Source organism: Sorex araneus, chromosome 4 (genome assembly GCF_027595985.1).
Source record: "Sorex araneus isolate mSorAra2 chromosome 4, mSorAra2.pri, whole genome shotgun sequence".
NCBI lineage: Eukaryota > Metazoa > Chordata > Mammalia > Eulipotyphla > Soricidae > Sorex > Sorex araneus.
Genome location: NC_073305.1, coordinates 100,787,207 through 100,813,496, shown reverse-complemented (window position 1 = coordinate 100,813,496; position 26,290 = coordinate 100,787,207). Strand labels below are relative to the sequence as shown.

At 46.7% G+C, this 26,290-nt stretch overlaps 1 protein-coding gene and 1 pseudogene across 26 annotated transcripts in view; one reads left to right on the top strand and one right to left on the bottom strand.

Moving 5' to 3' along the window:
- Nucleotides 1-6,414, top strand: LOC129404344 (aldehyde dehydrogenase, dimeric NADP-preferring-like; annotated as a pseudogene).
- A 14,600-nt stretch (nt 6,415-21,014) lies between these two features.
- The window catches only part of RIMS1 (regulating synaptic membrane exocytosis 1), a 512,610-nt gene continuing 507,334 nt past the window's right edge, over nt 21,015-26,290 (bottom strand). For all 26 annotated transcript variants that reach the window (XM_055136886.1, XM_055136888.1, XM_055136871.1 and 23 more), the window contains 3 exons: nt 26,053-26,154; nt 25,341-25,480; nt 21,015-23,698 (listed from right to left, as the gene is read on the bottom strand). In XM_055136886.1, the coding sequence (XP_054992861.1) occupies nt 23,480-23,698; nt 25,341-25,480; nt 26,053-26,154 (461 nt within the window). In that variant the 3' untranslated portion in view covers nt 21,015-23,479. The remainder of the gene's footprint in view (nt 23,699-25,340; nt 25,481-26,052; nt 26,155-26,290) is intronic.

Here is a 26,290-nt window from a genome sequence, read left to right as displayed (position 1 = left end):
ATGACCAGCATCAGCGATGTGGTGCAGGGGACCCAGGTCACCTTCAACTTAGGTAACACACGCCCCCTGCAGTTCCGCATCCAGCAGCTGGAGGCGCTGGCGCGCATGTTCAGGTAGCAGGACAAGGACAGCACAGACGCGCTGCAAGCGGACCTGAACAAGGTGCCCCGCGGGTTCGCGCCCATGCAAGGAACGCGAGGGGACAGAGCAGGGGCTGTGTGCTCGCCTCCCGTCTGCGGCGCCCGTTCCGCTTCCCCGTGGCACAGAGCGGGAAGCCCCGCCGGGCCGCCAGCGTGGGGAACCCTGAGCAGCAAGGCTGAGCCCCCTTCTCCAGTCTGCCTTTCTTCCCCGCTCTCTCCGCACTGCTCAACTATCCGTGCCCCCGACACCCCAAATGCCAGGGGTCCTTGTTTCTCCTCTGTGGGTGGGGCACAGTGAGCCCGGTTGGGACTCTGCTGGTTTCCTATCCCCCACTGTCTGTCCCTGGCCCTAAGCAAAACCAGCTTCTCCCTCCCTTCTTACCTCCCCAAGTCCTCTGGCCCTGTCCCTGACCCTTGCTGTCCTGGGGGTGAGCAGAGCGGCAGTGGAAACCATCCTCTGCCATCCTTTGCTGTTTTTTTTTTTTTTTTAATGTCTCTTGGGAGTGCTCTTAAAATTTTTCTTTTTAGTTTGGGGGGGATCTCATGTGCTCAGGGGACCATGTGAGGCTGTGATGCCAGAGATAAACCCGGGGCTCCAGGTGCAAATCACGCACTCCAGCGCTTTGAGCCATCTCCCCTTGTGTTTGCTCACCTTCAATCAAAACACAGACCAGGAAAAAGCCCTCTCTGTTGTCTCACGGCTTCCAGCTGGCTTCTCTGAGCCCACCAGCAGCTCTGTCGTGCCTGCACTCTGCACTACCCCCTCTCCAGCCCCCCCCCCCCCCCCCGCTGTATCCCCCCTGGGCTAAGGGTCTGTATTAACTCGTCTTCTCTCTACCCACTTCTTCAGGCGGACTTAGGGGTCCATCATGGGCTCAGTCTCATTTTTTTCTATAATTGGTGTTCCTGACAGTACCACCAACCCTGCCACACGCATGCACACACATGCACACACACGCACACAACCTTCTGTTACACACATGTGCACACTCACACACACGCCTGCGCACACACATGTACACACATATATGCTCACACACTCTCAGTCATCCACATGTGTACAACATACATGCTCACATGTGTAGACACTCCCCCCCACACACACACTCACACAGGCCTCAAACACTACAGACCTTCAAATTATTCACAGACCCTCAAATTCAAGATACTCTCTGGTAACTCAAACTTGGCATGTCCCACCTGGGCCCCCAGCACACAAATGCGCTCTCAGAGGCTTCTCCCCCGACGTCCCCCCCACACAACACACTGTGTATTGGTCAGTCCTACCAGCGCCTCCCCCTGCCTCTTCTGACCTGGAGGTCCCATGAAGAATGGCCTCCACCCCCTTGGCGAGCATGTTGGGTTTTGTCCCTCTCAACCACAGAGCAGCCCTGTGAGCCAAGGGCCAGGCTCTCATTTTGTAGATGGGAGGTCGAGGCTAGGAGAGGCAAGCAGCCCAGTAGGGGTCAGGGCTGGAGAAGGGACCCCCTCACCTGCTCTCCCGCCCAGAATGAGTGGACGGCCTACTATGAGGAGGTGCTGTACGTGCTGGAGGAGACCGAGTACATGATCAAGAAGCTCCCTGAGTGGGCGGCTGAGGAGCCTGTGGAGAAGACCCCCAGACTCAGAAGGATGAATCCTACATCCACTCAGAGCCCCTGGGTGAGGCTCTCATCATTGGCACCTGGAACTACCCCTTCAACCTCGTCCTCCAGCCCATGGTGGGCGCCCTTGCTGCAGGTAACAGGCTCTGTGGCCCTCGGTGGAGGAGAGCCGTGGGGCCCGGCCTTCGAGGAAGGGGGCACGGAGCCCATCTCTGCAGCAGCCTCATATCTAATCTGCACAGCCAGGTCTCCTGGTGCAGGAGGCGCAGGGAGCTTGTGCGTCAGAGCCCTGACTGAAGCCCCTGCTCCCTCTGCCCTTGGGGCTGGGGTGCGTTGGGCTAAGAGGGATGCTGCTTCCTTAGCAGCTGGTCCGAGTTCCAACCCCAGCCAGGCCCGTGGTCTTCCCTATATTTCCTCCCCTCTTCCCCCACCTCTGGGCTAGTGTGCACATGGCTCGTTATGCCTTCTGTGTCCACTGCCCTGGTGTCACCCGAGTCTGTGTGCTCTGCAGGAAATGCCCTGGTCCTCAAGCCCTCAGAGCTGAGTGGGAACATGGCACAGCTGATAGCCACCATCATTCCTCAGTACCTGGACAAGGTGAGTCTCTGAGCCCCGGGAGGGGAGGGCTGCACAACAGGGATTCTTCCAGCCAGGGCCAGCAGCGCTGGGGTGGGGATGGAGGGTCTGTCCTGCCAGAGAGCCCAGGCTTAGACTTGAGCTGGGCTGCCCAGACAGGGGTCTCAGGGGGCTGCACCCTTCTCTGAGTCCCACTTCCTCCTTGGTTGGGAAGGATCTGTATCCAGTGATCAACGGCGGCATCCCCGAGACCACGGAGGTTCTCAAGGACAGATTCCACCACATTTTCTACATGGGGAGCACGGGTGTGGGGAAGATCGTCATGACCGCTGTGGCGAAGCACCTGACCCTCGTCACGCTGGAGCTGGGGGGGCAAGAGTCCCTGCAAACGTGGACAAGGACTGTGACCTGGACGTGGCCTGCAGGTGAGCGGGCGGTGGCTGTGCATGGAGAGTGCGGCCGTGTTCATAGTCAAGGTCCAGGCAGCTCAGAGCATTTCTTCTTGGTTTTATTTTGGGGCCACGCCCGGCTGTGCTCAGGGCGTACTCCTGGTTCTGCACTCAGGGATCACGGCTGGAGTGCTCAGGGGGCCATACGGGGTGCTGGGGCTCAAACCTGGCTCAGCCCCTTGCAAGCCAAGTGCCCTACCCACTATCACCTCTCTGCCCCCAGAGCAGCATCTCATAGATCTCCCCCCCTGTGTCCCCCCAACCAAGTACATGCCTGAGGGGCAGGGCCGCCTTCCCCACCGAGGCGGTGCTGGGCCTGCAGAGTCAAGGGCTTGAACAGAGAGGCCAGAGACTGCTCACGCCAGGCAACCCCTTCAGTCCCCCCAAATCCCCCCAGTCATGGATGAAGTAGGGGCACTGGGCCCACTGGCCCCTCCACCGATCACACGTTCGGGGCCTGGATCTGGACTGATCTGAACGGAACATCTGGGGAGCTGCTGTCAGAGAGTGCCCAGCTGCTGTCTTCCACTTCCCTGGAGCCCCTGCAGCACGCGGCCCCAGGGGTCTGCCAGGTAAAAATCCACCCTGGGCTCTACACAGACACAATGCCTGGGGGAAGTACATGAACAGCCGCCAGACCTGTGTGGCCCCTGACTACATCCTCTGTGACCCTTCCATCGAGAGCCAGATTGTGGAGAAGATCAAAAAGTCCCTGAAGGTGCAGGTGGGTCCCCGGTGGGAAGATAGGGGCTGCACATAGGAAGCAGGGTGGCTTTATGCAGAGCTCCGAACTTCAGCAAACGTTGGCTCATGTTTCTGATCAGAGAAGGAATGCAAGTCTGTTGGAGGGCTCTGCAGAAGGATTCAAAAACAAAAAGCAGAGACCTGGGGACTCCCACCCCAAGAACGGCTCAGCTAACATACCGCCATCTCCTTCCCATTTCTGCAAAACTGAGTCCATTGTGAACCGGACGTTTGAACCTGATGTTTCAGCCACACAAAAGCGCCCCCTCGCACCACAGCCCACAGGCCCAGTCGCCAGGGCCCCGTGGCACCAATCGTCCTGCACTGGACCCTACGCTGGGGCCACCGCCCGGACCTGCGAACGCTCCTGACGCCAATCCTCTCCCACAGGAGTTCTACGGGGAAGGCCCCCGGAAGTCCTGTGACTATGGGCGAATCGTCAGTTCCCGGCACTTCCAGAGGGTGATGGGGTTGCTGCAGGGCCAGAAGGTCGTCCACGGGGGCACTGGTGACGCGTCCACCTGGTACATAGGTACGTGCCGCGCCCTTCAGCAGGTCTCGCCCACTCCAGAGTGGTGGCCAGCAGGCATGGTGACAGGAAGAAATCTTCTTCTGGCGCTACCTGTGGGCGGGGCTGAACTCAGCTAAGTGCCCTGCCAACCCCTAAGCAGACCCCTCCTCAAAGCAGAGAGAGCGGCAGCATCTCCCCACTCCCTCAGTGCTACCAGGGAAGGACCCCCGACCTCCACAGTCTCCCCAAACACAAGCCAAATCAAACCCACCTCCTCTGCACAGTGGCATAGTCAAGCTGTGAGAGCAGAAAGTGTGGGTCAGTGTCAGGCCTGAGGATCACTCCCCGCACCCCACGGGGCCTCAAAGTACTGACGAGAATGAGGCACGGGGGCAGGGGCTCAGGTGGCCCTCAGGGGAGTGTCTATCCCCAAGATAAGGATCCTGGTCTGAAGCCATAGCACATCGGGTAGGATGCTGGCCTTGCACAGGACCGAATGGGGTTCCATCCCAGGCATCCCATGTGGTCCCCAGAGCAGCGCCAGAAGTGATTCCTAAGTGCAGAGCTAGGAGGAAGCCCTGAGCATCAGCTGGAGTGACCCCAAATCAAAACAAAAAAGTGAAATAAAAAATGGATAAGGCTCCTGGGCTCCCCGCAGCCCCCAGTAGGCTGATGGTCCCCAAACCACCTGTGAAGGAGCTGGAGGGGCCTGGCGGGCAGGGCTCCTGTGCCCATGGGCTCTGACTGTTTCCTGCCTCGGTGCCCACCATCCTCTCCAACGTGGACCCGCAGTCCCCGGTGATGCAGGAGGAAATCTTCGGGCCCCTGCTGCCCATCGTGCACGTGCGCAGCCTGGACAAAGCCATCCAGTTCATCAAGCAGTGCGAGAAGCCTCTGGCACTCCACGTGTTCTCCAACAAGGACCAGGTAGCACAGCGCACGCGGAGAGCTGAGCCCGGGGCTGCATGCAGGGTTTCGGGCAGGCCAGGTAACCTGGCCAGGTCACTTCATTTTCCTGAGCCCCATTCTCTTTGTCTCTGCAAGCACCTGCCTGAGCAGGGGACCGGTGATACTGGGATCAGGGTCAGCCGAGACAGCTTTGCTCTTATGGGTTCCTGCCAAGATGTGCCCTGTGGGGAGAGTGGGGGTCCTGGCGGCTGAAGGAGGCGCCAGGGGAGGGGGGAGGCTGGAGGATCCCTGAGCTGGGCTGAGGCTGGGTCTGGTTTGCTGTTGCAGGTGATTAAGAAGATGACTGCAGAAACTTCAAGTGGTGGGGTGACAGCCAATGACGTCATTGTCCACATGGCTGTGCACTCTCTGCCCTTTGGGGGCGTGGGTGAGTTTGGGGCAGGACCTAGCGCCCAACAGCCCCCTACCGAGGTCAGGGCATACCCACCCAGTGAATTCAGCAGGGGTCATGGGTTCCCGCTCACAGTGGGCACACCCACCAGACACAAGTCCCTTGAGTGCTGGAATGCACAGGGTCCCAGGGGCACCAGGCCTGCTTAGAGAGGCCCAGGGGGTTTGGCAGGGCTGACCCCCAGTCCTGGTGCCTGGGGACGGGCCTACGCCTGCTCCTCCCCCCAGGGAACAGTGGCATGGGCTCCTATGGCGGCAAGATGTGCTTCGAGACCTTCTCCCAGCGCCGCTCCTGCCTGGTGAGGCCCCTGAAGGACGACGAGGCCATTAGGGCCAGATACCCACCCAGCACCGCCAAGGTGAGAAGGGGGAGCAGGGCTGTGTGGGCTAGGCTCGGGGGCACCCGCGGCCTCACTATCTGTGACCTCCCTGCAGAAGACTCGCCACTGACATGTTCTGGCCGCCTCAGCTCGCCACGTCTCCCCAAGAGCTGTGCCTGCTTCTCCTGGTCCACCCCGGAGGCGCCCCATCCCACACCAGCCGCCTGCCCCACCCAGGGCCAATAAAGATTCCAATGGTGTTTTCCACCCTGCTGTGCAAATATGTGTGTGTTTGTGTGTTTGTTGTGGCTAAGCCCCTTCAGCTTGGCTTAGGGCCCCATTGCCCCTCCTGACCAGCGGGAATGGCCCCCGAAGCCTTTCCGAGTTGGAGCCCCACTGGGAGGGGGGGGCGGTGCCAGGGACAGTGTGCTTTCCCTGGGGCTGGTGGCTCCATTTGGGGTGTCCTTGGTGACTGAGCCTCCGGAAGTAGACAGAAGACCCAGGCTGTGGCTTTGGCTGTATTTCCGGAAGCTTCTGGAATTTTCTGAAGTTTTTGTCACCCAGGAAAACAGCTTCTATGTATCTGTCCAGCTGCCCTTGCTAGGGTCTGGTATCGATAATTTCCCTCTCCGAATCCACACAAAGAGCTCAGCCAGTAATGTAATAAACAAGCGGAGTTTATTAGCCAGCTACCTGGGGTCAAGCTTCTAGGCTTGCAGGCCGAAGCTAGACCCCGAAGAAGGGAAAAGCCGCAAATTTTATAGTCAGTGCTTGTATCTGCTTACATCCCAACCCGCATGTACAAATTTTAACAAAAGTATTAGTAAAAATGTAAGTTTCATGATTCAAAAGAAAACGTACTTTCAAATAGTACAAACAAGCAGTTACAGATAGATAATCTAGACATGTTTTCAGAACATTCTGGCAGCTACCCACCCTGGTTCTGTCTGGTGGCTTCTATGGACATTGAGTAGCGGTTATGAAACTATTTGCCAAGGCCGAGTTGTCAGCCCAAATGACCTTCCCTCACAGATGGCCCGGGGGAGAAGTAGGGGTCTTAAGAAAAATAAAAAGGTTTAAGTAAAATAGGACGTGGAGCAGGAACTGGGCATGATGGAGTCGCTGCTGCCACCCTCTGTGTCCAAAACTCTCACACATCATGCAGGTGTGGACAACATGTGGGCAGAGGAAGGGTCTGACAGAAAGTGTGTGTGAGTCCCTGCATTTGATACCACGTGGCACTGCCGGGTGTGAAGCGCAGCATCTTCGGGGTGGCCCCAAGCAAACATGAGCAACAATACAAATAAACAAAATGACTTTGAAATTGGAGGCCAGTGTACTCCTCTCAAATTAGGTTTGACAGCTGGGCAGGTTCTCAGTGACAGAAGTGAGATCCCCCTGGGTGATTTCCGGCCCCAGCTGTGGCCAAGCTTGGTCAGCACCAGGTCACATGGTGCCCTGGAACTTTCCCATCGGGCAATGGCTGGGTCTAGCTCCGTGGCCCGAGGAAGCAGACCCTGGTCTTGACTAGCACCGAGCTACAGCCAGGAAAGGCTGCCGAGCTTCTGGAAACAGACCCTCCTTTGGATGCTGGAGAAAGTGTCCTGATGCTGGACATGGTGGACCAGGGGGCCAGTGTCTGGTCAAGAGTGATGGTCCGGGGCTGGAGCGGTAGCACAGCGGGTAGGGCGTTTGCCTTGCACGCGGCCGACCCGGGTTCGATCCCCAGCATCCCATATGGTCCCCTGAGCACCGCCAGGAGTAACTCCTGAGTGCAAAGCCAGGAGTAACCCCTGTGCATCGCTGGGTGAGACCCAAAAAGCAAAAAAAAAAAAAAAAAAAAAAAAAAAAAAGTGATGGTCCATGAGGATAGTTCACTGTGAAGGCGCAGCCACCCCCACGCTGTTCTCACGGCACCAGCTTCACCTGGGGATCTCCCAGGTGAGTCCAGGCCTCATGTGCTGCTGCAGGACTGGAGGGGACCAGTGGTCATCCTGATGTGGGGTTGATGAAACCACTACATTTACCTACCTCAGCCCATGCCTCAACACCCTCCCTAATGCTGGTAGTCAGCTCCCTAGCAGTCCGCACTCCAGAAGTTTCTACATGAAGGACCCCAATCAGCTGGAGGGAGAAGGCTACCAGGATCTCAGGGGAAGCTGCGGCAGTGGGTGCTGGGAGGAGGCACCCACCAGAGGGTGGATCAGGCACACCTCAGGTGCCTTCAGGGCCCAGAAAGGGCAAAAGGGAGAGAAAACTACTGCCCAGCTGGAGACTGAAGGGGATGGACAGAGGCAACCAAAGGCACAGGCCCTCTGATGTCTCTTAAATTAGCGGAGCAAATAGGTCCAGTTTCAGGAATGATATGGGAGAGAGGCAGCAACTGAGTTATCCCAGGTTAGCCCAGCTGTCCCTGATCTCTGGAGCCTTAGTGAGATGGGGGCAGACCAAGTCCCGGGCTTGCCAAATGCTCAGTGGTCCACTCACCCCATCCGGCTCCCACTGCCGCAAAAGACTTAGCTCAGAGAGATGCCAGAGTGGAGCCAGCGGCTGGTCCCCCAGCTCCAGAGTCCCCAAAACATGTGGCCACAAGTATGGCCATGCAACACCTCCAAACTGCAGAGCTGACATCCCAGTAGAAGCACAGGAAATTAGATGGGAAAATTGAGTAGAAGCCCACTAAGCTCAGTGAGTGAACACAATGCTCGGCCATGATTAGAGCAACTCCATTAGGAGATAGATGTGGCAACAAGCAATATAAAGTGGATTATTCTGCGTCGGATGGGAAACTGGGACATTGGTGCAGGAAAGGGCACATGGGTGGCGGGATTGGTTTCGAATACCTGAAACAACTGTGTGGTGAACTGTAGGATAACATAGCCTCAGTAGTTTAGGTTTATTGGGTTACTCCCATTACAGTGCTCCTATTCCTCTTTGTTTATTTGTAGCTTCTTTCTTAGTGTTCTGTTGACTTGTAAATAATGTTTTTCTCTTTTCCTTGAGTCCTTTGCATAGTTTATTCATAGCAAGTCCTTTTTGCATGGACACAGGAAGACTTAACAAATGTTATGCTTTTGTAACCTGGAAGTCATTTGACTCTACATATTTTCCTCCAGGGCATCTGTTCTCTTGACTTAAGCCTCAGCTGCCCTTACTTCCTAGCATCCCCAGAGCAGGGTCCCCGACGTGGGACCAGAAGGACCCAGGGCAAGCGGTGAGTTGTGTGCTACCCTGGCATCGAGATGGGCCTGGCCAAAGTGCCTAATGCTTAACTATAAGTTAAGAGCTTGATCATGGACAAATGCTGTCATGATCCAAACAGTGATACTAGATTTGGACCCTGCTAGGGTGAGGAATGATTAATCTGGCCTGAGTGCTGTGGTCTGAGCCTGTGGCAAGATGTTGCCAGGAGAGCTCCCTTGCTAGCCTCAATGTATCCCTTGCTATGTCCATACAAAAATAACTAGTATTAAGATGTTAATAAGTTCCTGGACTAAGGAAAAGAAAAAAACCTTAAGAGTGAGGAAGGGCTTTGGAGTGCCCTGCCCTCAGGAAGGGCTTTCTTATGTTGATTTTGCTACCTGGCTGGTTGTAGCCTAGAGGGCAAGGTGGGAGAGATAAGTAGGAGGTGAGAGAGAAGCCAGGAAGAAGTGGCAGTAGATCCAGAGAGAGGCCCGGAGCTGGGAGTGCGGGAGATGAGAAAGATGGAAGATTGAATAAACGGTAACTAATCAGCAACTAGCTTGGTCCTCGTTCTTCCTTCGCCTGTCCTTGACCACCGGCCGTCCTGATCCAGCCCACACACTGCGGTTCCAGGGCACCGAACGCGGGCGGTGAGACAGGGCCGCCCGGAGAGCCCGCGAGTGCACTCGCCCCTCAGCGAGCTTTAGTTTTTTACAGTGAACAACTTTGTAAATCATGGTGTTTAAATAAAGTTTCATACCAATAATAAGTTTAAAAATTAGGAGAACAAGCAAGTTTGAAGGATAAACCATCATTATGAATAAATTTTGTACTTACTTATTCTGGAAGGAATCTTCCCTTCTGAAATTCTTTCATGTGTGTTGCCTCACTAGGATGCTAGGATTCATTTGGATCGGGGCACAATTCCTTCAACTTATAGGGGAAGTCAGAGATCCTCTGTGTCTTTCCCAGGTCACACAGCTGGAGAACAGGGAAACGAGAGCTCTAAGCTGCCTCCATAGAAATATTAAAAATAGGTGCTGGAGCAATAGCACAGCGGGTAGGACTTTTGTCTTGCACACAGCCGACCAGGGTTCAATTCCCAGCATCCCATAAGGTCTCCCGAGTACTGCCAGAAGTAATTTCTGAGTGCAGAGCCAGGAGTAGCCCCAGTAATCCCTGTGCATTGTCGGGTATGACCCAAAACGAAAAAAAAAAAAAAAGAAATATTAAAAATAAATGCTTTATTTGTGACTCATTTAGAAAAGATAGAATAGAGTCCTGGTTTAACCTGTTTACAGCCTCCTCTATGGCAAATATATTTCAGTAGTGGGATTCACTTGCCACAAGTAGTGCACAAGGGTTAGTGCATTTCTTTGTCTATTGAGCCACGCCTGGCTGTGCTCAGGAATCACTCCTGGTGGGCTCAGGAGACTGAGGGGTGCAGAGGATTGGAACCGGGCCAGCCTCACGCAAGGCCTGTGTCTTGCTGTGTTACTCTCCCTCCAGCCACAGTTCATGCATTCTTTACTTTGCTGCGGGAGGGGCCCATTCAATAGTGCTGGCGGGGCTATTCTTGCTGTAGAACTCTGGGTGGTGCAGGGGAAACCGTTTGGGCTCAGGGGGTTGGACTCCGGGCTCCCTCCTACAGAGCACACAGTCTGTCTCTTGAGCCATCCCTGACTCCCTGACTCTGTTTGCTCTTATGCATTAAAGTTCCTGCTGTCACTGGATTTCTTCTTCTTGTGCGTGGTGTCCTCTTCCTGCCCAGACTCCTCTAGGGGCGCCCCGCTCACCTCTGTCCCTACGCCTCAGGCTCCTCTTTGCTCCTAGTTTGAGGCCTGAGTGTTCTGACGAGCTCTGGTCAGGCACTGTGCAGAAGCCTCATTTGTTGAGACTCGGCTGATGCTTCTCACGTGGGTATGGTTAATCCTGAGCACTGTTTAGGATTCCCTGAATGCCAGATGTGATAGCTGAGCACAGAACCTGGAGTGAGTCCTGAGCACCTCCGAGTAGAACCCCAAACCAAATTAAACTTCCTAAAAATTCCAAAAAAGAGCCCTTTGATGGGGTGGGGCAGAGGGATATATCATTTTAGTGCCAATAGTTTTTGTTGTCTGAGTACTTTTCACCTGGCCAGCTAGTCTGTCACCAGATGTACATTTTCATTAGTAACAAATAAATAAATGTGTTTCCCTTGGAACTTTTTCGAAACGCTGATTCTCAGGTTCTACCCTGCTCCATGGTGCATGGAATAAGAATCTACTTTTTGGGGGGCTGGAGAGATAGCACAGCGGGTAGGGCATTTGCTTACATGCGGCCAACCCGGGTTTGATTCCCAGCATCTCTTATGGTCCCCCGAGCACTGCCAAGAGTAATTCCTGAGTGCAGAGCCAGGAGTAACCCCTGCGCATGGCCAGGTGGGACTGAAAAAGCAAAAAAAAAAGTAAAAGATTTCTAAAAAGATTAAAAGTAAAGCACAGATCTTGTATGTGTGTGACCTGGGTTAGATTCTTGGCCTCAGAAATGAGTAGGTTCACTCCAGAAATTACCAGATACAGCTCTAAAGTTTCCCAGCCTCACAGAGCACAAGCTAACCCACACATTCAAGGCCCTGTTCTGAACCAGGAATTGCCAGAGGGGCTCCTGGATCTCCTAAGCACAGCTTCGAAAACAACTCCTCCCTCCACTGCCATATACATACCCCCAATATGAAGTAGTGTCATCCCCTTGCTCATCAATTAGTTCCAGCGGGCACCAGTAACGTCTCTCATTGTGAGACTTGTTGTTACTGTTTTTGGCATATTGAATACGCCACAAGTAGCTTGCCAGGCTCTGCCGTGCAGGCTCCATACTCTCGGTAGCTTGCTGGGCTCTCTGAGAGGGGCGGAGGAATAGAACCCAGGTCAGCCCAGTGCAAGGCAAACGCCCTACCTGCTGTGCCTTTTTTTAAGTACCTACTCAAATTACACAAACACACTTATTTGAATACAGTACATAAAATTAGTTCTTCTGAGCTTCCTTCCTTCCTTCCTTCCTTCCTTCCTTCCTTCCTTCCTTCCTTCCTTCCTTCCTTCCTTCCTTCCTTCCTTCCTTCCTTCCTTCCTTCCTTCCTTCCTTCCTTCCTTCCTTTCCCACTTTCTTTTTCTTTTCTCTCCCTCTCACTTGCTCCCTCCCTCCCTCCATCCCTTCCTCCATCCCTTCATCTCTTCCTCCCTCCCTCCTTCCCTCTGTCCCTCAGCCTTTCCTTTCCTTCAGCCCTTCTGTTCTTGGGCCACATTCAGTGGTACTCAGGGTTCACTCCAAGCTCTCTGATCAGGGATCACTCCTGGTGGTGCTGTTGGGACCATCTGGAGTGCCAGGGATCTCTCCTAGGTTGGCTACATGCAAAACAAGTCAAAACAAGTGCTTTACCCTCTGTAATATGTAACTGGCTCCAGTTCTAGTTGTACCATTATCAGAATCTGGTAACCATAACAGTAAGGATGTAGATTCTGGACATGTTTATTCTGTCAGTAATTCTCTATGCTGCCTCTCCTACCTTACTTCAAAAATACAGTAGGTATTGGATCTAATCACTTTATTTTTAAATGCATCAACAAATAATATATATTTACATTTATTTAATTACATTGCAATTCTGTTTTTAAAATATTTTAATTCTGTTTAAAATTTTTCAAGAACCAGAGGACTGGGACATTTTTACAAGAGCAGGATGGTTAGCCAACAGGAACAGACAGACAGGACAAATAAATAAATGTGATTTATTTCTTTTAAATATTCTGTACTTTTAAAATTGATTACTTTATACTGTTATGACATATCCATGGACTTCATCTGGTACTGCACAAATGCTTTGAATATTTTCTTTATTCTTAAATAAAAGGATAGAACTTATCTAGAGCAGGCAAATATAGTACCTAGGCTATAGGTTGATCCCATTTATTGCTTAAATCTTGTGAATATGCAGATTCATTAAAGAGTTGCTTCGCAAAAAAAAAAAAAAAATGGATCTCAGACTTGTTACTAGGAAACATCACAGGATTCCAGATTTAAAAGTGGGTAAGAGGGCTTGGATGGTACAGTGGGTAGAAGGCTTGCCTTGTACATGGTTAACCTTGGGCTTAATCCCTGACTCCACCAGAAGTTATCCTTGAGTGCAAAGCCAGGAGTATGCCCTAAACACTGCTGGGTGTGGCCCAAAATCTGAAAATTAAAAGGGGGCAACACTTGAAATCTGAGAATAGATAGTGAAGGCCAGAAGAAAAGGAAAGGGAAGACTCCAGTGGTTCAATGAAAATTATGAATTGTAAAAGATACTATCTCATTTAACTGTGTCTTACTCAGCACCTAGTATTACATCTAGTATTACAACTATGCATAGTAGATGCTGAGGTAGAAAAAGTCATAATAAAGAATAGTATCACAAGTTTTGTTATAATAGTGTTACATAAAAACCAATATTCAAATCTTAATAGCTCATAAGAACAGTCTTTTTTTTTTTTAATTTTTTACTAGTGAGTCACCATGAGGTACAGTTACAGACTTACAAACTTTCGTGCTTGTATTTCAGTCATACAATGGTCGAGTACCCATCCCTCCACCAGTTCTCATTTTCCACCACCAATGGTCCCAGCATCCCTCCCACCACCCCCACCCTGTCCCCTCCACCCTGCCCCGCCTCTGTGGCAGGGCATTCCCTTTTGCTCTCTCTCTCTTTCCTTTTGGGTGTTGTGGTTTGTAATAGAGGTTATGAGTGGCCATCATGTTTGGTCTACAGTTTACTTTCAGCCCACATCTCCCATCCCGAGCGAGCCCTCCTAGCACCCTTTACTTGGTGGTCCCTTCTCTATTTGAGGTGCCTCATAAGAACAGTCTTGGGGCCAGAGTGATAGTATAGCGGGTAGGGTGTTTGCCTTGCACGAGGCCAACTTAGGTTTAGGTTTGATCCCTGGCTCCCATATGGTCCCCCAACCACCCGTAGGAGTAATTCCTGAGTGCAGAGCAAGGAGTAACCCCTGAGCATTGAGGGTGTGACCCAAAGAGAGAAAAAAGTCTTTCTTTTCCTTGGCAGTCAGCTGGGGTAGCTGTATCAAGCTGGAAAATGGGTTCACATGACTCTGCTTCCAGGACCAGGTTGAATGAACAGTTCTTACCTGCAAAAGGTTCTTTCCATGAGAATGGTCTCTGCTGTGGCACATCCATTAACTTTCCATGTTAGTGAGCGAATGAACTAATGACTAATTAAGTCTCTCTAGGGTCCAGGGGGTCTGATTCCTGCTATCCCAAGCATTGCCAGGTGTGTCCTTGTAGACCCCCAACACTGACAGGAGGGTCCTCTTAATCCCTAAAACCATAGTACTAGAGTAGTGTGGTATCATAGAGTCCTTGCTTTGTACCATTATACTGATTGGCCACAGATAAGGGGTGGCCATATGCCAATTAGGAGTGCCAATTAGGAGGTACCCTTGTCCCCAGATCTTTCTCTTACACACACACACACACACACACACACACACACACACACACACACACACACCATAAAAACCCGGCTCAAAGTCAACAGCATAGAAATTTATTCAGCCTTGTGTTTATTCAGCCTTGATTTTGAGGCATTACAAAGCAACAAGGCCATGTGCTATGTTGTGTATGTGTATAATCTCTTTAGGTCTGAAGAACAGAGCAAATCATCTAGTCTCCAGAGCTGGAAAAGTAGGACAATGAACAGAGAAGAGAAAAGTTTCCAACAACAGAAAAAATAACACAGGATGTAGGATAACATTGGTTGGTTGTTTCTCCTTGGCCACAGGGAGCTTGGGTTTATTGGGTTACACTCATCACAGTGCTCCTCGAGGCACTCTCATTCCTGTGTGTTTATCTTTAACCTCTTCTCTGTGCTCTACTTCCCCAAGTGATTAATCACCTTTGCACACGAATCAGACTCTGTTGATTTGCATTTTTAAGTGAATACTGCTTTTCTCCCTCCCTTATTTGCATAGTTTACTTCAGAGCAATGTCCTTTTATTATAGACATAGGAAGACAGTTAATGCTATGCTTTTGTAACTTGGGAGTTGACTCCAAATAATATTCATTCTTGGGCATCTGTTCCCTCAACTTATGCCTCAGTTGCCCTTAACTCCTAGCACCCCAAAATGAGGGTCCCAACAAGTGACTGGATGGCCCCAGGGCAAGCTGTGAGCTACCCTGGCATTGAAATGGGCCAGGCCCTTCAATAAGCAGTGCTAGGAAAACTGGATAGCTAGCTGCAAAAAAAAAAAAAAAAAAAACAAAAAAAAACAAAAAAAAACTCTGATCTCTGTCTAATGCCAGGCACAAAAGTCAGATCAAAGTGGATTAAAGACCTCAATATCAGACATGAATCTATAAGGTACATAGAGAAAAATGCAGGCAGAACTCTCCATGACATTGAAGCTAAAAGCATCTTTAAGGATGAAACAGCACTGACCATGCAAGTGGAAGCACATAAACAAATGGGACTACATCAAACTAAGAAGCTTCTGCACTAAAAAAGAAACAGTGACAAAATACAGAAAGAGCCCACAGAATGGAAAAGAATGTTTACCCAATACCCATCTGACAAGGGATTAATATTCAGGATTAATCCACTAGTAGAACTATATAAGAAAAAAAATCTCCAACCCCATCAAAAAATGGGGAGAAGAAATAAACAGAAGTTTCCTCAAAAAAGATATACAAATGGCCAAAAGGCACATGAAAAAATGCTCCACATCCCTAATCATCAAGGAGATGCAAATAAAACAACAATGAGATATCTCACACCACAGAGACTAGCACACATTCAATAGAACAAAATCAACCAGTGCTGGTGTGGATGTGGGGGAAAAGGGACGCTCTTTCACTGTTGGTGGGAATGCTGACTGGTTCAGCTTTTCTGGAAAACAATATGGACAGTCCTTCAAAAACTAGAAATTGAGCTTCCATATGACCTTGCAATACCATTTCTGGGGATATTTCCCGACTATGCAGAAAAGCACAGTAGAAATGACATCTGTACCTATATATTCATTGCAGCACTGTTCACAATAGCCAAAATCTGGAAACAACCCAAGTGCCCTAGAACCGATGACTGGTTAATGAAACGTTGGTACATCTTCACAATGGAATACTATGCAGCTTTTAGGAGAGATGAAATCATGAAATTTGCTTATAAATGGATAGACATGGTGAGTATCATGCTAAGTGAAATAAGTCAGAAAGAGAGGGACAGACATAGAAGGACTGCACTCATTTATGGAGTGTAGAATAACATCACATGAAGCTGACACCCAAGGACAGTACATACAAGGGCCAGGAGGATTGCCCCATAGCTGGAAGCCTGCTTCATGAGCAGAGGGGAAAAGGCAGATGGAATAGAGAAGGAATCACTAAGAAAATGATGGCTGGAGGACTCAGATGGGATAGGAGATGTGTGTAGAAAGTAGATAATGGATCAAACATGATGACCACTCAGTGTCTGTGTTGCAAGCCATAATGCCCCAAAGTAGAGAGAGAATATGGGGAATATTGTCTGCCATGGAGTCAGGGGGAGGGTGGGAAAGGGAATGTATACCAGGGATATTGGTGGTGGGGAATGTGCACTGGTGGAGGGATGGGTGTTTGACCATTGTGTGATTGTAACCCAAACATGAAATAGCTTATAACTATCTCACAGTGATTCAATAAAATTAAAAAAAAGAGAAAAGAAATGGGCCAGGCCAAGCACCATAATACATAACTATAAGTTAGGAGCACAGTTCACGAACAAATTCTGCTATGTTCCTAAAAGAAACAATGGGATTAGGACCCTGCTTATGGTCAGGAAAGACTAGTCTGGCCTGAGCACTGTAATCTCAGACCTATAGCGAGATGCCCCCAGGAGAGCCATCCTATAAGCTTAATGTATCTCTTACTGTGTCCATAAAGAATGACTAATATTATTAAGAAGTAGAATTAGGGTGAAAGTTTAAATGGTTGTTGGACTAAGAAAAAGAGAAACGCACCCGTAGATGGTATTTCACCCTTAGATGAGTCTTCTAGCTGAATGAGAGTTTGTCCTGGAGGAAGCTCCCCCTGATGGAGGGACCTTACACCCGTTGATCGTATGACCACACCTATATTTTATCAGGCAATTACAATTGCCTGTAATTGCTACCTCAACCCTCTCTTGATTTGGGATATAACTAAGGCCTAAGAGTGGGTTTGGGGGAAGAAGAACGGAGGACAGGATCCAGGAGAGGGAAACGGAAAAGAGAATCAAGGAAATGAGGGTCAGAAGAGAATGGAGATGAGACTGGAATAAACTGCAATTGAGACCAAACTGTAGCCTGGCCCTCGTCTCCGCCTTTGTCTGCCCACCACTATCAGCTGTCTGGGTGGGGAAGCGGTGTGAGACCACCAAATGCAGATGGAGAGAGAGAGAGAGAGAGAGAGAGAGAGAGAGAGAGAGAGAGAGAGAGAGCGCCAGGGCCTTCGTATTCATTTCATTGTTTGAATGCACAACAAATAAATACAGAGAGGATTGATAATGCTGAGAAGAGGCCATCAGAATTTATTTCTATTTTTGGTGTTTTGGTGAGCATGTTTGCTAACTGGTGGGAACACAAACCACATGGTAACAGAGGAAGGGTGGCCAGATGCAGCAAATAAAAATACAGGATACCAAGTTACATTTCAGTTTCTAATAAATAAGATCTATTTTATTTTTGCTTTTGGGGTCACACCCAATGATGCTCAGGGGTTACTTCTGGCTCTGCACTCAGGAATTACCCCTGGCAGTGCTCAGGGAACCATATGGGATGCTGGGAATTGAACCCAGGTCAGCCACATGCATGGCAAATGCCCTACCCGCTGTGCTATTGCTCCAGCCCCAATAAGATCTAATTTTAAAATTTTGGTTCATTGCGATTATTTAAATAGTAAGCCATCGGAACTTCACTGACTGTCTTATATTTTATCAGGCAACCCCTATACTGAAATCTTGAGTGAACAGTAGGTGGGGTCTTGGATGCATAACAGAAGAGTTCCCTTTTGAAGTTTGGCAATGAAAGAATGGGGAGGGAGTATACTGGCCATTCTATTTAACCAGAAAGAGAGAGAGAGAGAGAGAGAGAGAGAGAGAGAGAGAGAGAGAGAGAGAGAGAGAGAGAGAGAGAGAGAGAGAGAGAGAGAGAGAAAGTTCCTGTACTTGTACTTGTGAAGACCTGACCCATATTACCAGAGAGCATCAAAGCTGTATTCTCTATAGGTGGGTGTGTGGTAACATTAGGGGAGGGCATTATGTTATAAAATACAAACTTTGAGCAGTGACTGGATACACTGACACTGCAATATCTCTTTGGTGATTAAAAGAAATTACCAATTGGGCTAAATGATAGAATAGGCTGCTTGTCTTGCATGTGACTGACCAGGATTCATCTCATCTTCAGCACCTCATTGGTTCCCTCAAGCCTTCCTAGGAATGATCCCTGAGCATAGACCCAGGAATAAGCACCAACCACAGCCAGATCTGATCCAAAACCAAAACAACAAAGATGAAAGACATCAAGCTCTACCTCAATGTAAGAGGGCTTCTGAGAGTCTAATGATGATGCCATTCTGTGATGGCCATGTTAGGGATCATGCTTGGGTCACCCACAGATGTACAGACCTGCAGATGCCATGCTTTCAGCGGTCTCTGAGGAAGGTCATGGATGGAAGCGTTCTGTGGAATGTGGATGAAGGGAGCAATAGATGGCTGCTCGGCTCCTCTGAGGAGGATGAAGAGTGACCAAATGTGCTTCGAAGCAAACAATTTACAGAACTCATGAGTCAACCAAGCTGCAAGGACTGAGTTCAAAGCTGTTCAAATACCAAGACAATGATTGTTGTGACTAGCATAGAACTGAAGCATTTCTGCTTTTGGGTTGGAGATAAGGGGATACTCAAAAGTCAATGCACCCATTTCTATTGATGTACCATGATTTACAAATACTGTTAGTGATAGGGTTATTTCCATGCACACATCCTCCCAGTATCACACCATCCAGAATGCCTGTTTCCCTTCTTCAAGTCCTAAGGTTCCGCCCCACCCACCTGAATCCCCCAACCCTCATCAGCTCAATTTTGTAAATAAACTCTCTTGTTCTCTTTGGCCACTTGATACTTTCTCACCAGAAAAATCAATTGAAACTTCAAACCAAAGGATAAACATCGAGTAAAGCTCTGAGAGAACTATATAATATATGCATAAATTTTGATAATGCAAAGGGGAGGGGCAGACAGAGGAAAGTGAAGGACTTAGAGGAGGAAAATTTATAGAGAGTTAGGGGTCTGGAGAATGTTACTCCAACCCTTATCTCATGGTCTCCAGGATAACAGCAGTTACATACAATCTGCAAGAATCACTGAGGGAAATGCCTCCAGCGGGGGTGGGGGGAATGGTTTGATCCTTTTCCTTCTGGTAGATTCCTCATTCTTGGGGAGCTTGCTCAAGCATCAGCATAGAGCAGAGGATACAGTGTTTCACAGGGTAATTTCATTTAGCTAGGACTTTGATTGTTTTGACAACTTGGTTTGGTAACACCCAGCTGTGCTCAGAGATCACTTCTGGTGATGGGCACCATATGCTGTTCCTGGAATCGAATCAGGGCCAGTCAAATGCAAAGCAAACAAACCCAAAATTCTTTACTGGAATAACTTTTAAATGCTTTCTCTTGATACGGAGCTCCTTTAAGATAGGATCAGTTCTGTTTTTCTTTTTTTTTCACTTAAATTATTTAGGTTTTGGGTTCACCTGGAAGTGTCCAGATGCTAAGCCTGACTCTGCTCAGAATATGCTCTCAGTGGTACTGCACTGTGGGAGGGGTTGAGGGTGAAAGGTGCAAAGCAGACACCTTAACTCCTGTACTAGCTCTCTGGCCCAGGTTGTTGTCCCCCAACTTGTTGTTGTTGTTGTTCTTCTTTTTTAGAATTAGAAACACTGAAATTTATATTCTTCATTTTTAATACTCAAAGTACTTAACATTTACTACTCAACAAAATCCTTAAGAGTGTTCACTCATATCTATGGCTGGGATTTTCAGAAAGTAATTTGATTCAAGAAGAAACCCTGAAGGATTTAGTAAAGCTAGTTTTCCTCCAGCTGCTTCCTTTCCATTATTGTCAATGCTGAAATTATAACACTGATGCAGACTTACCTGAGTGGGAAGGGTTTCCCCTTTTCTCTCTGTGTCTAGACCAAGGAATCTAAAGCTATGTCATTTGCATCACACTTGTGTGGGAGACTTCTCCCTGAGTATGGGCAATGGATAGCTCTATGATTGCTGTGAATGGAACTCATCAGTAGTCTTTACTTCCTGTTCACCCAGCCAAACACAATTTCAACCAAACACTATGGACTCAATAGGGTAAAATTTGCCCAGCAGGAGTCGGAGTGATGGTACATGGGTAAGGCTCTTACGTTGCATGTGGCTGACTGGGATTTCATCCCAGCATCCACTACGATTCCCTGAGTCCACCAGAAGTGATTCCTGAGGTAAAGCCAGGAGTAAATCCTGAACACTGCTGGATGTACCTCCCCCTACTCCCCGCCCACTGCATCCCCTTCTTCCCAAATTTAGGCAACGATTTTAAATGCATTCAACAACTAATGTAGTAACAGGTCTCAAACTATCTCATTGTCTCAAATCTGAAGTTGATTTAGCTGTCCTTATTTTGCTTTACCAAGCTAAAAGAAAGTGTGATTAGTAAAAAGATTCTTAGAGGGTAGAAATAGCTCTCAACAGTTTGTTTATGATGATGTATGAAATTAGTGATTACTAGGTATTTTTTTAAGATGATGCCCGTAAATATATGTACACAATTTTGCAGAGGAAAATAATCATGAAATTAAATGAAGATAGTGCTTTCTCTCATATTATTTTTAGGAAATTATCTACTACATTTGAAGATACTCATTCCCTAAGATTATACTGAAGATGCTTCATGTATTATTTGGTTTGTCAAGTTGGCCTACCCTAAGGAAATACTCTACAGATCACCAGGGTTCAGAAGGGAATTGGCATAAAGAGGATAACAGGCGCAAAATTAATATTCTGATGTCACATAGCTTGAAAGGATTCGGCAAGTGAACAGTAGAGTTGTCTCTTTATTAGTACACTCAAACAGCAGCAGAAAAACAACCTTTCATTTGATTCTTACTGAGATTTATTGTTTTTAATGCCACTTTTCAGAAGTATATCATGTGCTCACTTAGACAGGCTGACAAAGTGAAAACTTATCATGTGATGCAAAATACCCTTTGGGCAATCAATTAAGACATATATAGTGCAGTGAAAAGTCAAAGTCAGATGCCCACAGCAGACAATAATTCCCAGCCTCCCCTCCCCAGGATCTGGCTCCCATTTTGCACCATAAACCCCACAATGGATATCTGGCCAAACATAGAACACAGATGGCTACTGACTGACATGAAAAGTAAATTTTATTAAACATGTTTACATACATGAGTTGGAAGTTCATTTAAAAGCACAGGGGAGTGTTAAGACAAGTGGTCAAAATAGAAAGGTCCTACCCAATTATAATTAGTTGATTGTTGGCCACTAAGACAGAACGGAATCTAGTAGAAGTGCACCAATGCTTCAGTTCTTCCTGCTCTGCACAATGAGCAGTGGTCAATCTGTGCCCTGCGAACTGATGGGCAGATAATTCTGGCATGTGTAAATAATAATAAATAATTCACTTGGTGCAGGCAGTATGTCTATGGATTAAAACCTAGTGTGTACACAGTGTCTACATGTGTTACAGTCCCACAGTAGGAATCTACACCAAAATATTTATTAGGAGGAATTTGGTCCATACTACATCACGTTTTCCAGAGGGTAAAAAATAAAGTCCATCTATAGACATTTCACCCCAGACTCACAGACTGAGTCGGGCTAAAACCTGCAAAATGTCTATAACAAAAATGGATGGCTTAGATTTCTTGGTTATTTCAGTATAGTAATTAACAAGCAAACTGTACAAGTACATGCAACATACAAGCTGGCCTATATTGAACTAACATACATTATTAAATAACCTTTTGTTTCTTTTCTTTTTCATTAATTTTATATTTTTTTTACAAAAGTGCATGCAGCTTTGAACAGTTCCAAGTCATGCTGTTCTATTTGTGTAATCACAAAAGTTGAATGACTCATAAAAGGAGGAGAAACGTATCGATGCACCTGCAGAATCTGCAGTTTGTAGCACATAGATAGGATGTCACAAGGGAAATCCAAGGCCAAGGAAAACTCAAAGGAAGAAAATGCAAATTGAAATTTGACTGGTTTATTCCCATTCCCCCACCCCCGCCCCCCAAAGTAAGATCCTTTGCATTAAAAAAATCAAGCTTTGTGCTTGCATCAATCTCAACGAAATGTAAACTAAAATTTGATAAAAACATTAGTTTAGTGCAGAATATTTCAACTGGAATTTCCAGTGGAATATTGGATAGCTCATACCATGCTCTTTTCAGGGCAGATGGATGGGTCTACTCTGAGACATGGCCAAGAAGCCTGGGCATAGCTGAATGTGTCTTAGGCTCAAATCCATTTCTAGTCACCATTTTGGGAAGTCAAAAATATAGCTTATACACATGGGTGTAAACTTATTTTTTCGTGTGTGTATGATATGAGGAAGAAAAGGCATGACAAGGAGCGTTTCCAAAGAACAACTATGTGGTTAAATTTTAGTTCCCAGCTTTCGTTGCAGATTGACTTCTTTAAAAGTCTTCCATGCAAAATGACAGGAAACATAAATAAATTTTCTAGAATGCAAACAGATATGCTCTTTATTTAAAGAAGCAATTCTGTAATAATTTGTTTCAGAGGGTAAATATTTTGTTTTCCAGCTCTTCCCACAGAAGACTTCGAAGAATTATAAAATGAAAGTCAATGGATCCCCCACTGGGCCTCATCTTGTCTAGTTGTTGGATGCTTTGGGGAGATGCTACAGAGACTGCTTCAGCCCTTTTTGTTCGGGTGTTTTGGAAAAAGAAAGGAAGGGTCTCTGTAAACATCATGAGGCCCCTGAGGCCTGCCATGACACAGCCCCAAACACGTGGAAATGATGGACACAGTAAAAAACAAAAACCAACAGAAACCTTACTAAACCAAAACCTAACACACACACAAAACACAAAAAAGAGCAAAAACTTCTTGAACACCAGGGAAATAACACTGCTTGTGGTCTGTGAAGAAGTGTGTAAAGTACAATTTTTCAGAGTGAGAGTTTCCAGTTTATTCAATTTGTGTGTATGTGTGTGCATGTGTGTGCGTGTTTGTGTGTGTACGTGTGAAGTTTCTTCTTTCGCTATCTGATAGAAGCATCAGTGACTCTCACTAGCACGTTGACTCAGTGTAATTCGATAGATTGCCTTGTTCTGTCATATGAAGCCAGGTTTTAAAAAACAATTGGGACATGTTATTGGAAAACTACTACAGGCAAAACACAAGTTGATTGTCTGTCTCCAACAATGCTTTTGATCATGAAATTTCTGGTTCAGATTATTATCCTGAAGGATAGTTGTATTGGGATGACTCTGGTATGAGTTCACTATGATCGAATGCAGGGAGGCCCAGTTGAACTTTCCAGAGATGATTGGGAAGCCCGGCGGGTTAGGGGAGTGAGAGTGGGATCCACCAAGGATGATGGTGGGAATAATTTGTACCATCCGATTACCATACTGGACAAATCAAGTTCTTCCAACAAGATCTGAGCCACACCCATAAAGCATTTATGGTCCATTCTGCCATAGTCGCCCCAGACAATCACCTGTAGACACAGAGGAAAACAATATAACTTGAAGTTCTCTCACATTTGGAAGGTTCAAAGTTGCTATTTAATGCAAGTAAGACATTCAGGGAAGGGAGAAAATGAATTCAATTAACTCTAAGGAGGGGAAATAGTTAAGAAGATACCTACTCTCCTTCAATAACTTATATCCATATAATCTGATGTTTTCCTATCCAAGGTGGGATAATGGCTAGATAAAGGTATAAATAAATAACTACACATGTTTATTTAAATGGAGATCCAACACATGCTGTTTTGGGGCCACACCCACCAGTCCTCAAGGCTTACTCCTGGCTGTGTGCTCAGATGGAGATCAGAGGACCATGTGTGGTACTTTGGATCAAACATGGGTTGGCCATGTGCAAGACAAGTGACTTACTCTCTGTATGATCTCTCAGGCTCCAAAACACAACATATTCTTTTGTAGATACTATACAGTAAGTAATTTACAGGGCGACAGAACTATACAAATTAAAAATTGTGAAACATAAGAAGGGAAATGAAACCTATTAACATCAATGGTATACACAACTGAAGTATATACAAAGAATAAAAATGCTCATTAATTTTTTTTGGTTTTATAGACTTGTTGATAAAGCAGTAGGTTGAAAAATGACCCCAAGCTGGCACATTTTGAAGACTTGTCTGACAATTTTGATTTGATCAGATGACTAGTAAATCAGTGATTCATTGACAAAAATCACAATCTGGTCCAGGACTGCTTGTATGGGACAGGTCTTCGACTACATTTATTCCCCTGTTCTATCTTCCAATACTTTAGTTATCTATAAAAGCTTCAGCTGACCTCATTTACTGCATAGATAGGAAGTGTGGAACCTGTCTTTTCAATTACTGTAGAACTTTGTCAAATCATGCAATCACAAAAGATTTTTGTGAGCTCCAGATATAATCTCAATGAGTATAATGGTATTATTGCACATGGCAGTAAAAATATTTAAAAAAATTATACATGGGGCCAGAGTGATAGCATAGTAGGTAGGGTATTTGCCTTGCATGTGGCTGACCTGGGTTCAATCCCCAGCATCCCATATGGCCCTCTAGCACTGCTAGGAGTGATTCCTTAGCACAGAGCCAGAAGTAACCCCTGAGCATCGCCAGATGTTATCCCCAAAGAGCCCAAAAGGAAAAAAAAAACAGATACATTTTAAAAATAATTTATGTAAGCACCTAACAATGCAGTTGGCATTTAACCCAGCACTTTGTCCTTGCTGATCTTTATATACTTTTCTTATCATTCATTCTTTTCATATCACTTGTCAGGCACATAGTAGCTTCATAAACTACTTGTACTATTTGTCTTGCTATCTACAATAGTCTGTTAATCATCTACCAAGAAACAAGGAATGGGAATTGAACAAAAGTAGTAAAGGATGTAGAAAAGAAAAGATAGAAGGAAAATAAAAATTTTTTTTCATTAGATGCACCATATATTTTTAATATATTATTTACATTTAAAAATAACAATCTGGGGTTTCTTTTCCTACTTGGAATTTATACTACAGGTTTTCCTTAGAGAATTTTATTTTAGTGCTTGATCACCTTTTCAGAATTTATGGATAATGTTTGTATTACAGTGTAAAAATTGTCAAATATGACTGACCTGAAGAACTTTACCCTGCGGACTTTCATCAAAAACCAGGGACTGTTGATACAAAGGATCCAGTGTTTTTCTTGCAATCCTTGTCTTCTTCTTGGCTATACAGGCCCCATTTTCCAAAAGATACACTTTGACATATGGAGCTAAACAAAAGAAATATTAATGTGTAAGAAGTAAGTGCCTAATTTTATTAAGAAATAACTTATTACAGACACTTATAGAAAGTTTCCCATTCACTACTAAAACATTCTAAATTTAAAGTACTTCATAAATTTTATTTATAAAAATTAATGTCACCATTACTTTCATATTCATCATTTCAAATAAATGTATACAAAGTAAACATAAGAGTTTGGCTTTTGATTCTAGCTGGCATCACAATTCTGGATTATTACTTTAAGACTTACCGCTTCCTTTTCATGATTAGAACTAGATTTTTTGGCGTATGTGCAGAAAAACCTAATACTGAGACAATTATAACAAATAAATCTTACTATGACACTCTACCTAATAGTTTCTGAATTAATATCAACTCAGATCTATTTGTACAGAATAAAAAAATAAGAAAATCTATCCTTTTTTCTATCAATGAGACGATGGGACACAGACTGTTCACAATTTAAATGCAGCAATTTAAATTTACAGGCAAAGTTTTTTAGTTTTTGCTTCTATAAAAGTTTCTTGTCTAGACTCAGTAAATAACATCTCTTCTTACCAGGTGTAGATTTGGAACCAGGTTTTTGGGTGAGGCTTCGTGCTCTGATAACTTCCACTTCTAATTGGCCCTTTTTATCCTCCATTCCAATCTGTATGTCCCCTGAAAGCGAAAAGGAAAAGAATGTTTTATCTTTGTAGTTATGTGGAGTGGGATGGAGCAATAGCACAGCGGGTAAGGCATTTGCCTTGCACGCAGCCGACCCAGGTTTGATTCCTCCATCCCTCTCAGAGAACCC